The 11,926-nt window shown below is 50.8% G+C and overlaps 1 protein-coding gene across 1 annotated transcript in view; it reads right to left on the reverse strand.

The window, feature by feature from the left end:
* The window catches only part of Gata6 (GATA binding protein 6), a 32,733-nt gene that overhangs the window by 20,210 nt on the left and 597 nt on the right, over positions 1 to 11,926 (reverse strand). The window contains exons 2-6 of the mRNA XM_021642220.2: positions 10,074 to 11,210; positions 6,197 to 6,363; positions 2,351 to 2,476; positions 1,094 to 1,181; positions 902 to 1,005 (exon numbers count right to left, since the gene is read on the reverse strand). Coding sequence (XP_021497895.1) covers positions 902 to 1,005; positions 1,094 to 1,181; positions 2,351 to 2,476; positions 6,197 to 6,363; positions 10,074 to 11,160 — 1,572 coding nt within the window. The 5' untranslated portion in view covers positions 11,161 to 11,210. The remainder of the gene's footprint in view (positions 1 to 901; positions 1,006 to 1,093; positions 1,182 to 2,350; positions 2,477 to 6,196; positions 6,364 to 10,073; positions 11,211 to 11,926) is intronic.

An 11,926-nucleotide genomic window follows, 5' to 3' on the forward strand; every position in this document is an offset into this window, starting at 1 on the left:
AGTCGTAGCTGAAAGGGAAGAATTTGGCTGTACACACTAGTAGAGTCCTGCTTGAGGGCTGGGCATATCTCAGGTAAATTCAATCCCAATGGCCTAGTGTCCTGCCTGAAAGAATTTCTGTGGAGAAGGCTGAAGGCTGAAGGCGGCCGGGTGAACTGGAGAGACATTAAAGTGAGAAAATACTCTGGGTAAAACGGAGTTCCCATCACAGCGTGAGGGAAACTGGCAGGTGACACTTTTCAAGTTGCTGAAATGACCCTATGGAATGAATGACCACGGGAAGGCAGCAAGGTCTCCCAACAAGAGGGCACCAGTTCCAGGAAGAGGAGTGGGAAAAACAGCCCAAGACCTTTCCTCAGATCTGAGGAAATAAAACTGGAGTTAATAGACACCTTCAGGTACCTAGTAAATTTTCTAATCGACATTAGAAATGCATAGTGAGCCTGGCTTTTAAGAGAGAATGTAGCCAGGAGGTGGTGGTGCAGGCCTCTTTAATCCAGCACTCCGGAGGCAGAGGAAAGTATATCTGAGTTCAAGGCCAGCCTAGTCTACAGGGCTCAGGACAGAGAACTGGAAAAACCCTGTCTTGAAAATCAAAATGAAAAAAAAAGAATGAAAGAAAAGTAAATCCGATCAGTCTGAAGCTTTTCAACACTTCTTTCTTTTCTTTGGGCTAATGAAAACCACTAAAAAAGCTGGATCTTAATTAAGAGGTTTGTAAAAGTACTTAGGTTTTGTCATTTTTGTTGACATCCAAGTATAATTTCCTCTAAAAACTATTCTTGGGTACCAATTCACTAAGCTGTTGGTTCAGATTATTATACCGCTGATAAGATAAAAATTTAAGATAATTTAATGCAGAACAACCCACTCAGGAGTCCCGGGTTGTTTTCACACTCACCCCTGCGGCAGTCGGCTGTGTGGAAGGAGACGTATTTTTGGCGCAGTCATCTGAATTAGAAGAAGAGGAAGTTGGAGTCATAGAAACAGAGCTACTGCTGTTGCCTGCAAGAGATGAGCTGCGAGTGAGTCTGCCTACCTCTACTGTCAAAGCTGGCACTTTACAGATAAAATGGCATTTCGTCATACTTACCGGAGCAAGACTTTGACTTATTTATGTTTTTAGGTTTTCGTTTCCTGGTTTGAATTCCTTCTTTTTTCATAGCAAGTGGTCGAGGCACCTAAAAAAATGTCCACATTGGTCTTAGGTATATTAAATTGAACTCATAGGAAAGAGAGGTTCTTATTACTGAAAGCCCTCATTTGAAACTACCCGGGCAGAATGTGTCCTTGGTTTACAGGACTTCGGGTTCAATTTCCAGTACCACAAGAAATAGGTACTCATTTTTCTCAGTACTAAGGACTCAGGTGTGCTAAGGAAGCACTACTGAGCTACATCTCCAACTTTAAACGAAGTAATTAAAGACTTTGGCAAATTTTTCATCCATATGTATGTTGATATTTATTAAAACACGTAAATAGTATATATGTTATGAAGGGATTCTAAATGCATAGGTTTCCCCTTTTTCCAACAAGTATTCTTTCAGGAACAAAATGTCGTTTATCATGTACAAGTTAATATTTTCAACTCAATGTTTATAATATGAAATAATAATTATAGATAATATTAATTATAATTAGAATAAATATTTCTTGCATGAAGCTTTACTTTTAATATCCTTATTTAAAAGGGATCAGGTACCTTCTCCCTAACGCACAAGTTATTTACTTTGAAAGACCGAGGCATTATCAGCCAGGCTGGTGGCTCATGCCCAAAATCCCAGCACTCAGAAGACTAAGGCAGCACCCTGGGCTAGTGAGGTCAGCCTAGGCTATAGAATAAGACCTTGTCTCAAAAACCAGAGAAAGATTGAGATTTATAATAACTTAGACAATCCTTTAATGAAGTATAAACTTTAACAGAAGCTACCAAATGCCAATTTTTTTAAAACCTAAGATTTACAGTAATCATTATTTTGTCATCAATTCTGAAGTGTACATTTTACATTTTTATATTTTTCTCTTTTCTTTCTTTAAACTATATATACAGGGTTTCTCTGTGTAGCCCTGGCTGCCTTGAACTGCCACACCTGGCTCATTTTCACATTTCTAAAATTGAGATGTGTTACAAATGTCAGTGTCAGTTTGGTTGGTCACGGGTTTTACTTGTCTCCTCCTTCACGGCTGAAATGGCGAGCTCACACTACCGTGAAAAGCAGCGTGGATTCTATACGGTGGATGCACAATATACACTCAGTTTTTCACTTGTATACCTTTTGTACGTTTGCTGACTGTCTTACAGCTAGAATTCTACACTTCGGATACCAGATAAGCAGAAGAAACGGCATACCCCATGGAGCTTCATGTAGAGTCCGCAAGCATTGCACACGGGTTCACCCTCGGCGTTCCTACGCCATAAGGTAGTGGTTGTGGTGTGGCAGTTGGCACAGGACAATCCAAGCCGCCGTGAGGATGGCTAGGAAACAGCACACAAGACAGTAAGGAGAGAAACGTGACCTTATATGTTTTTATGACGCCTAGATGTACATCAAGTTCTTGTCTCAAAAAAAAAAAAAGTTTCCGGTTAATTTTACATGAAATGTTCTGCCAGGAAAAAAAATCTGTCGAGTGTAATCCGGCAGAGCTTCGCAGAGCAGAGACCTTGAGGTCTGCGGGGTGTTTAATCCCTAAGTAAGGCTCTCTCCCGCAGCCTGTCACAGTGTGCTCTGTGGTAACCGGAAGCCACCCTACACTGGCCAAGCAGAGCTCGCCCAGCACCACGCCTGCATCCACCAGCTGCGCCTCCAGGAAGTCAGGGTCCCACATATCGCTGTTGGGGAATTAGATTTTCTCAAAGTTTCCCCAAACACATTTGAAGTCTACAACATCACGAAAATACAGCCAAGCACTCCACCAGGCAGCCTGCTCAGTTGTCACAATCAGAGCTACCAATGTGCTAAATGGCTCTGGGTCATCTGAGAGTGAGAGAGAGCCACATGGAGATAGTCTATTTTAAGGCAACCAGAAACCACAGAAAAATGAATGAGCCGGGGGCCAGTGGTGCCACACGCCTTTAACCCATGCACTGGGAAAGCAGATCCCAGTTCTAGGCTGGCGTAGGCTACACAGAGAAACCCTGTCTAGAAAAAAATGAGAGAGAGAGAAGGGGAGGAGGAGGAGAGGTGAATGAGAAAGGAAAGTCGGGATCTGAGCAAAGAAATGTGCCTATAATTGCCGCCCTGGTGCCTAAATTCTGTTTTATCTGTTTTACAAAAAATTCAAGATCTGATGACATTCTTTTCATGTTGCCATCTGACGACATTCTTTTCATGTTGCCACTGCCTTGCATACGACGGTGTCCACGTACTTTTATTTGTCCCAATTTTTCGTCACATGGTTAACTGGTATCACTAAGTCGAATGCTGCCCTTTATAACCCTAACATTCTTAAAGGAATATATTTCTTCCAAATCCCTACAGGAGAGGTGGGGCGGGGGGGATTTAAGACACTATAATCCTTTCCAAGGAAGACAAAATATGATTTATTTTTAGATTAATAAATATAAATCGTTTAAAATTACCAAAAACAAGTTGTGTCATGAACAGATCATATGTGTACCGTGTGTGTGCGTGTGTGTGATGTACTAAAAACTTGGGAATCAAAGCAAAATTTAAGTAACAAAATTGCAAAAGCTAACACTTTCAATTCATTTTAGAAAGGTAACTATTTTAGAAAGAATTATAAAGGGTGGAGGAAGATATGTTGGGTATATATTGGATAATCAAGGCTCAAAGAATAAGGTTTCCAAGTTCTTTGCAGACAAATATAAATTGATTAAAAAGGATTTTGCATTTACAATTCACACCTGTTCTATTGAGTTAGCATCCTTCTTTACAATCAAGTTGTGAAAACAGAGACACTTCCATGAGCCCTTTAACCCTGCAACATTTCTAAGAACTCAGGCTAATAATTCTCAGAATTTGGTGAAAATGCACATACTTGGCTGATAGAACCACTTGAGAAATTGCTTTGCTAAAACAACAACAAAATATTAGCAAAACCTTACACACCACCGGCTTCTCTCTTCCCCCTCTTTGGGGCTGAGAGAAAATAAATAAGTTTCCAGGTGAGCACTTCTTTCTCTCCATAAATGTGAAATTAGTAAAGGAGGGACAAAATAATCCGTTTTTATAAATGAGCCATTTATGACAGTTTAAAGTGGAATCTGGAGCCAATGTGGGGCAAAATTGTTATCAGAGTTCGCCGTTATAACAAAGAGCTTTATGGCTGTCAAGTGCAGATTGTAAGTGAAGGCAGTCTCCATAAACATGTGAAATAAAGTTCCTCGTAACAGGCACCTCAGTTATATTCCTCACTGACAAGGAATTCGAGTTACACCATAAATCTCTTATTTTGCAACGTATTACAAGTTCAAATCCACGGTAATTGGTTCTGTTCTGCTTGCTAAACAAGCTGGGGTTCAATATTCGGTTTCTGAGAACTAAGCCAGATCCACCAAAACCATAAGCCCACAAAGAGAACTAATTGATAGTGACGCACAATTGCTCTCATTTATAACTCTTTCACAAAGCATATTGGCTGACCTTGGTACACATCATATGTGTACCGTGTGTGTGCGTGTGTGTGATGTACTAAAAACTTGGGAATCAAAGCAAAATTTAAGTAACAAAATTGCAAAAGCTAACACTTTCAATTCATTTTAGAAAGGTAACTATTTTAGAAAGAATTATAAAGGGTGGAGGACGGGACACCTGCCACACAGAAAGAAAGCTAACTGATTTACAAATGTTTAAGTTGGTTTTCTTATGGGCAACAGCTATTTTTTACTGGTCAGTGCATGAAATAAATGGTGCTCTCTATATACGTCTTTAGTCAAGCAAATTTGTAATTCAACAAGAATCTAAAAACTATCACATATACATCAAGCTTTTGCTCGGTTTTGGGAAAAAAAAGTTACCTTTCAGAGCTCAGCTAGGACTCTGCATGAACATACCTTTCCCTCTAGAAAGTAAGGTTTCCTTGTTTATGCTTTGTCTGGTAAACGAAAGCAAGAGCTTCCTTGGAATATTTTCTGGCTACTTTCTTTTTATTTTTAATAAAGTGCCTGAGGACCGCGAAAGCCAGTTGGTCACATCCTGAATTTAAGAATCACCTTTAAAGAAAGCCCTAAACTGGGGAAGGTTGTAACAAGCTTAAAGCACATTCCACTCAAATTAACCTCAGCTACTTTATTTTAAATGCGTTAAAAACAAAACAATCATAAAACTAATTGCCTCTCCTTAAGGTGTCAGACTTAGGCTGTGATGCAATTTCACTCTAATCTATTTAACACAAACAGCATGTATAGCATTTGTTCTGCTAATTGGAGCATAACAATTAAATAAATTATCCGGGTGCTTAAGATGTCTGGCATCTAATTGCAAAGCATCCACTTAAAATGACATTTAAAATACTCTCGGTTGGGGCTAGACAAATGTCAGTCTTAAGGTGCAGTTCATGGCCGCTTTCTTTCTTCTAATTTCAGCTTTGAATTACCATATTAGCTCAATCACGGGAAAAATTAAGAATTTACCATAAGTATGGAAAAGATGGCAAGTGTCTGACTTTGTGAAGAAGGTAACAGTTAGAGAGGACTCCATGTTCTCGTGTTCTGCCCCATTTTCTGCCAACAGCCAGATTTCAAAATAACTACTGTTTCTGCAAATAAATTTTCACCGTGCTCAGGGCAGGTCGAAAGGAAGGGGACTAAATGGGGGAGCTAACCCCGGCTCCCCAGGGAAGGGCAAACGTCCCAGAGGGGTGGGGTAAAGGACAGGAGCCGAGCGGGGCAGGCCGCGCTGACCTGAAGGGTGCTGGCGGGGAGGGGAGTCTGTCCACTCCTCGGGATGGGCAGGTAGAGAGGAGGGACCTGCTCTCTCTAAACGGGCAAAGCTCGGCTCCCTTTTGTCTCTTTTTGCTCTGCGGAGGTCACCTGCAGCCCCCGTTTCTTGGGCATTCATTCTGTACCCCGGCCAAGAACATCCCAAGAAAAAAAAAAAAAAAAGTAACTGCGTGCGTGTGCTTTACAGGCCGCGGCGGCGGCGCGGGGGCCGAGGGCGCGGTCAGGGGCCGAGCGGGGCGCGCGGCGCGGGGACTCGGGCTGGGACGGGTCTGCGGGACCCGGCGGGGCACTCACCACGCGCTTCTGCGGCTTGATGAGGGGCCTGCTGAGGCCGTTCATCTTGCTGTAGAGGCCGCAGGCGTTGCAGAGGTAATGGCCGGTGCCGTCCCGCCTCCACAGCGGCGTCTGGATGGAGCCGCAGTTGACACACTCGCGGCTCTCCGAGAGGTCCTCCAGCAGCTCTGCGGGGACAGCAAGGCCGGGCCGGTGAGCTCGCCGCCCCGCGCACCCCGGTCCCGGGCCGCTGTCCCCCATGGCGGGGTCTCCCGGGACCTGCGGAAACCTCAGGACGCCCGGGGGACGCGATCTGGGGGAGATCAGCTCGGTCCTCTCTCTGCTCCTCCCGCACCGCTAAAGGTTTTGACGACCGAGGTCCATCCTAACCATAAAACGCAGCTTTTACGAACGGAAGGGAGCCGCGTGCTATTCGTAATATCCGCTGACTGCTGCCCTCCCCCGCGACCCGCAAACACCCAGGACCCACTGCCCGGCCACTGTCATCTCAGTAAGAGAAAGTATTTTCTGTCCTCGTCACATTTCCTTCTTGCCCGCCTGTTTTTCAACTAAAAAAGACAAACCATACCAAAAACACTGCTCTTAACACTATCAGTTAGCTATAAATAAGAAAATGAAGGCTTTTTGGGGGGAACGGAAAGGCACATTATGAAGCATGGAGACGACATTCTGTTTTCGTGCCCTGAGGATCTAACACTGAAATATTCTGATTTCTATCTAAAATCTATTTTAAATATCTTAAATATGTGTTCCCATCTTTCAGATTAGGTGGCTAGCTTTTGCAATTTGAAATTAACCTAAAGCTAATTTTAAAAAATATCTAAGATAATCTTAATTAACAAAAATGATAACATTTGCCATTTTTCTGCAAGAAGGTTAAATATAAAAGAACATAGATTCTCTCAACTGAGAGTAAATGCTAGCACACATAGACTTGGTAAAAAGAGGATGCCTTTCTGTTACAGTCTGAATGTTCTAATTGAACATTCTTCAAGAAATATTTGAGTTGCTTATAAGTGAATAAACACTCCCGTTAGCATTTCATTTGAAGATGGCCCTGCCCGCAGACCTCTGCACCCCTAGCCCCTGATGTCCACAGTTTGCGTCTGTCAGTAATCTGGTAAAGATGTTTTAAAATTGGTTTAAAAAAAAAAAAACAAAAACAAAAAAACAAGTGTCCTTCGTTTCTAGAGTTATGTCTTAGATTTAAAGGAAACTAACACCCCACACAAGTGAGTTCAAAGTTATCCTGGGGACACTGGAACTTACAACACATCACAAAGATTTATTCTTCTCTGCCCTAAAAGCCACTATTGACCACAGTAATCAGTGAAATGCTCAGGACTTCAAGGACACTGAAGTTAAACAAGGCTTTTGCCTTTGTTGTTGACTTTAAAATGTTACCTATCAGAGAGTCCCTCCACCAGAGTGGGGCATTCCCTGGAAACCCTGGCCCTGGGTCTGGCCTCCTTCACTCAGCTAGGAACAATAAAAGGCTCCCTGGAGAAGGCTGAGAATGCTCCCAGGGAGAACAGAGCCTTCGAGCCCCAGAGCCAGGAGACAAAATGAGAAGTTCTAGAAAGTGTTTTTGTTTTTTGTTTTTTTTTGTTTTAACTAAATAGAAATTCTCCTGCCTCCCTGCAAGGGCCAAACAGCACTAATTCTAAAACGACAAAAGGAAACAGACTGTAATTATAAACTCTGGTTGTGAAGGATGTGGCGTGGTGGTTTGCACCTCCGTCCTAAATGGATCCTTGGGGTGCTCCTAGGAAGTGATAGACCCCAGTCAGGTGTGAGTCCTGTCCCCACACCCCTCCCCCAACCAAGACACAGGGCTCAGGGGAAGCAAAGGGATCAGGGTCTAAGAGGACTCAGGCTCCTCTCCCTGCGGCGTGAACTTCAAATCTCTCCGGCAGTCAGGGACAGGGCAGGGAGCTGGCTTCTCGCTGTGCAGGGCGACCAAGTCGAGCACTCCAGTGTTGGCCTTTACAGTCCACCCCCAAATGTGGTTTTAAATCATAGTATTAACTTGAGGGGCAGGAAGATGGCTGCAAACTCAAGGCCAGCAAGAGCTACACAGGGAGACCAAGACCAGACCTTGGCAGAGGTGAGGGAGGGGGAGATCAAGGTAAAGATGCGGGAATGCCTGTGTGACCGAGTTGGGTCCATGCTCCTAACCCAAACTGCCTTAGTCACTCCTTTTCTTAACAGACTGCAAAACCTGGATGTTCCAAAATCCCTTCTCTAGAAACCTTAACAAACAAACAAACAGAAAACCTGCTTGATGCCACAGAAGATTTGTCCGACTTTGCAATGCCAGTGCCGGGGATGGGGGGGGGAGGGGGAAATCAAGGAAAGTATAGGCTAAGTTCAAAACCAAAAGAATCTTCTACGGTGCCTGTAACTGCATTTCTCACGGGAACCCATTACTGTCAACACCTAAAGATGGAATTCTGCCCCTGCACAAGCTGTCTCCCAGTCAGATGGTCCAAGCCTAGAGAAAAGAAACTTAATCGGGATGCTAAGGTGTGTCAAGAAACAGGCAAAGCCATGGGGCAGGCCATGGGGCAGGCTCTGGGGTATAAGCTCAGCACCCCGGCCACCACCCCTCCTCACCCTCTGAAGATGTGTATTCTCTCAGTCTCGACCCTTGGGAGCCAAGCACAGTCTTTAAGTGACAGGAAGGGTCACAGCCTCCTCCTCCAGTCCCAAGCTACCAAGACACATCTCAATGGGGTCCTTCCCGTGTTTGACAGTCAAGCTGCCCCGTGTGTGTGTGTGTGTGTGTGTGTGTGTGTGTGTGTGTGTGAGAGAGAGAGAGAGAGAGAGAGAGCCTCCGTGAAAACAGACTTCCTTACCAAGTCTCCTGACATCTCTCCCAATGTTACTAGCTTTCAAATCAGGTTCTTCACTGGGTTTTCCCAACATGAACTGAGCAACATTCCCACTTAGTGTAACTTAACGAGCCTTGGCCGCGAAAGGACTGTCCCTAAACCGAAGGGAGGAGGAGGGGCTCCCAGAACGAGGCCCAAGGATTCATGGGAAGGGCAGTTTGGACTAGTGCGCCTAGCTGCCCTCAAACAAACAAGTTACATTTTTTCCTTATAGGAACAGTTGTCAAACGGGAAGAGAGACCGACGGGTGAGCCCAGGGATGAACACAGAGGGCCGAGGAGGGACAACAAGACGGGCTCAGACCTTCCCCTAACAGCAGAGCAACCAGATTTTCTTTCCCACTGCCCGCTTAACTAGCCCCTGGCACTGGAGAGGAGGACCATAACTCCTCGGTGGACTGAACTCCCGAGGTTTCGCCCAGCAGATACCTGGCCTCAAGGCCTGTCCACTAGCCCTCCCTAGGGATGGAGCCACAGCCCCGCAAGCGAGGTCTCTCCTCCTCTTTCCTTTGTCTTCATTAATTAGCTCTCTTGTCCAAAGAAAGGGATGAAGCTCCTCACCTTGGCTGACTGACTTAGGAGGCTGAGTGTGCCCACGTGTCTATCTGATCGAGCCCCCACGTTCTCTACGCACGCAATTCTGGAGCTGCACTCACCACCCATCCAAAACAGGGGACACGCGGAGCTCCAGGGCCCACGCGTCCCTCCCCTAGAACAGACCTTTGCTCAACTGCCCCTTCCTTTCAACTACTCCCGAGGGCCTCCCGCCCACCGTCCTCATCCTCCTCCCCAAAACCCTGAGGTGACAGAGTGAGTCCTTCCCCGCTCTCTCCGGGACAAGAGTGTCCCCACAGCCACTCTGCTAAACCCCTGATTCTCCTGCCACTGACTTACAACGCTAGCAAACAGCCTATCCACCCGGGCCTGCGCCCCGGCGCCCCCCATCCCCCCGCACAGCCCATCCCGCACCCCCGCGCCCCTCACCTGCGCTGGGTCCCCGCGGCACGGGGAGCGGTCCCCCGGCGCGGCTCTGCAGGCCGTGGAGCACCGGCGTCTCGAAGGGCCCGGCGGGCCAGGCGGGCGTGAGCGGAGCGCCCACGTAGGGCGAGTAGCTGGGGTGGTGGTGGTGGTGGTGGTGGTGGTGGTACGTCCCGTTGAGCGGCCGCGCCGCCGCCAGCGAGCCGTACTGGTGGTGCTCGCGGGCGCCCACGGCGGCCAGACCCGCGCCGCCGCCGCCGCCGCCGCCCACGCCGCCCGCGCCGCCCGCGGTCGCGTAGCCCCCGGGGTCCCGCGCGCCGCCGCCGCCCACCGGCGGGCTGGCCGAGTAGGGGAAGCGCGCGGGGCCGTGCGCCGCCGCCGCCGAGCCCGCCGCCCCGGCCGCCGAGCCGCCCCCGCCGCCCCCGCCGCCGCCGCCGTACGGGGGGCTGTCGGCGGGGGCCTGGGGCCAGCCGGGGTGGTGGGCGGCCGCGCCCCCCGCGTGCCCGCCGGGGCCGCCGGCCGCCCCCTGCAGGTAAGGCAGGCCGGGCAGCACGGAGCCCACGCGCGTCGTGGGCACGTAGACGGGCGGCGAGGGCACGAAGCCACCGGGCGCGCCGTCGTAGGCGGCCGGGGGGCCCGGGCTGGCCAGCGCCGCCAGCGTCGGGTACATGTCCTCGGGCTGCTCGGGCGCGAACGGGCCGAGCTTGGCGCCGCGGCCGGACCACAGCAGCTTGCCCGCCGTGGCGGCCGCCTGGTCCAGGTCGGCGAACAGCAGCAGGTCGTCCCAGGCCGGCAGGGCGGCCCCCGGCCCGGCCACCCCGGGCGCCGGCGGGAACGGGTGCGGGGAGGCGTAGGCGCCCAGCAGGAGCGGGCGGCCCGGGGGCCCCGCCACCGCCTCGGGGGCGGCGTCCGCGGCGCGCTCCCCTCCGCCCCGGGAGCAGGAGGACGACGGCGACGGCGGCGAGCTGGGGGAGGGCGGCGAGGATGGCTCCCGCGCCGCCGACGCGGGGAAGGCCCCGGGGTCTCCGGCGTCCGCGGCGGAGGAGGCCCCGAAACGCTTGGCCGGGCACCAGCCGCCTTCAGTCAGGGCCATCCACCGTCCGGCGCGGCTGCGGCCTGGCTCGCTCGGGTCCGGGTTCGAGGCTGCGGGGCGAGACAGGGAGACACGTCAGGATCAGGCCGGCCAGCCGCGGCGCGCCCCGCTCACCCCCCCCCCCTCCCCGCCCCGGCTGGCACCCCTCGGGGACCCCGCCTCGGCCAGGGCCCCCTGGAAGGACCCCGCCCCCCCTGCCCCTCGGGACGCGTGACCCCGGGCCCTCCCGCCCCACCCCTCCCGAGCATCCTTCCTCCGGGGAGCGGGAGAGGGCGCGGGGCCGGCCGGGGCCCTCCCGTCCCTGCTTGGCCAGGCTGCGCGCCCCGGACACCGGAGGACTTAGGAACGCGTGTCGGGGCCGCCGCCTCCCGCCCCTCGGTGGGGACGACCCCGCGAGGGCGACTCCCGCCCGTGGATAAAACAGAACAAAAACAGAAGCCAGCAACCTGTCCCCGAAAACGAAAGCGCCGCCTCTGCCGGCCCTCCCGGCCCTCTGGGCCAGACCCGCCGCGCGCCGCGGAGGGAAGGCCACCGGGACGGGGCTGGCGGGCGCCGGGACAGCCACCGGGGCCTGGGCCACGCGCCCCGCCGCGGCCGGCCGAGCGCACCTTACACGCCGAGCGGCCAGCCCCGGCCCACCCACGGTCCCCCACCGTCCCCGCCACCGTCCCCCCCCCCCACTATCCTCCCCACAGTCCCCCCAGCGCGTGCGGACAGGCCGGAGCGTCCCGGACCCCGCGGGGTGGAGAGGCGCGCAGAGCCGGGC

The sequence above is a fragment of the Meriones unguiculatus genome, chromosome 2, assembly GCF_030254825.1.
Source record: "Meriones unguiculatus strain TT.TT164.6M chromosome 2, Bangor_MerUng_6.1, whole genome shotgun sequence".
In the NCBI taxonomy this organism is placed as follows: Eukaryota; Metazoa; Chordata; class Mammalia; order Rodentia; family Muridae; genus Meriones; species Meriones unguiculatus.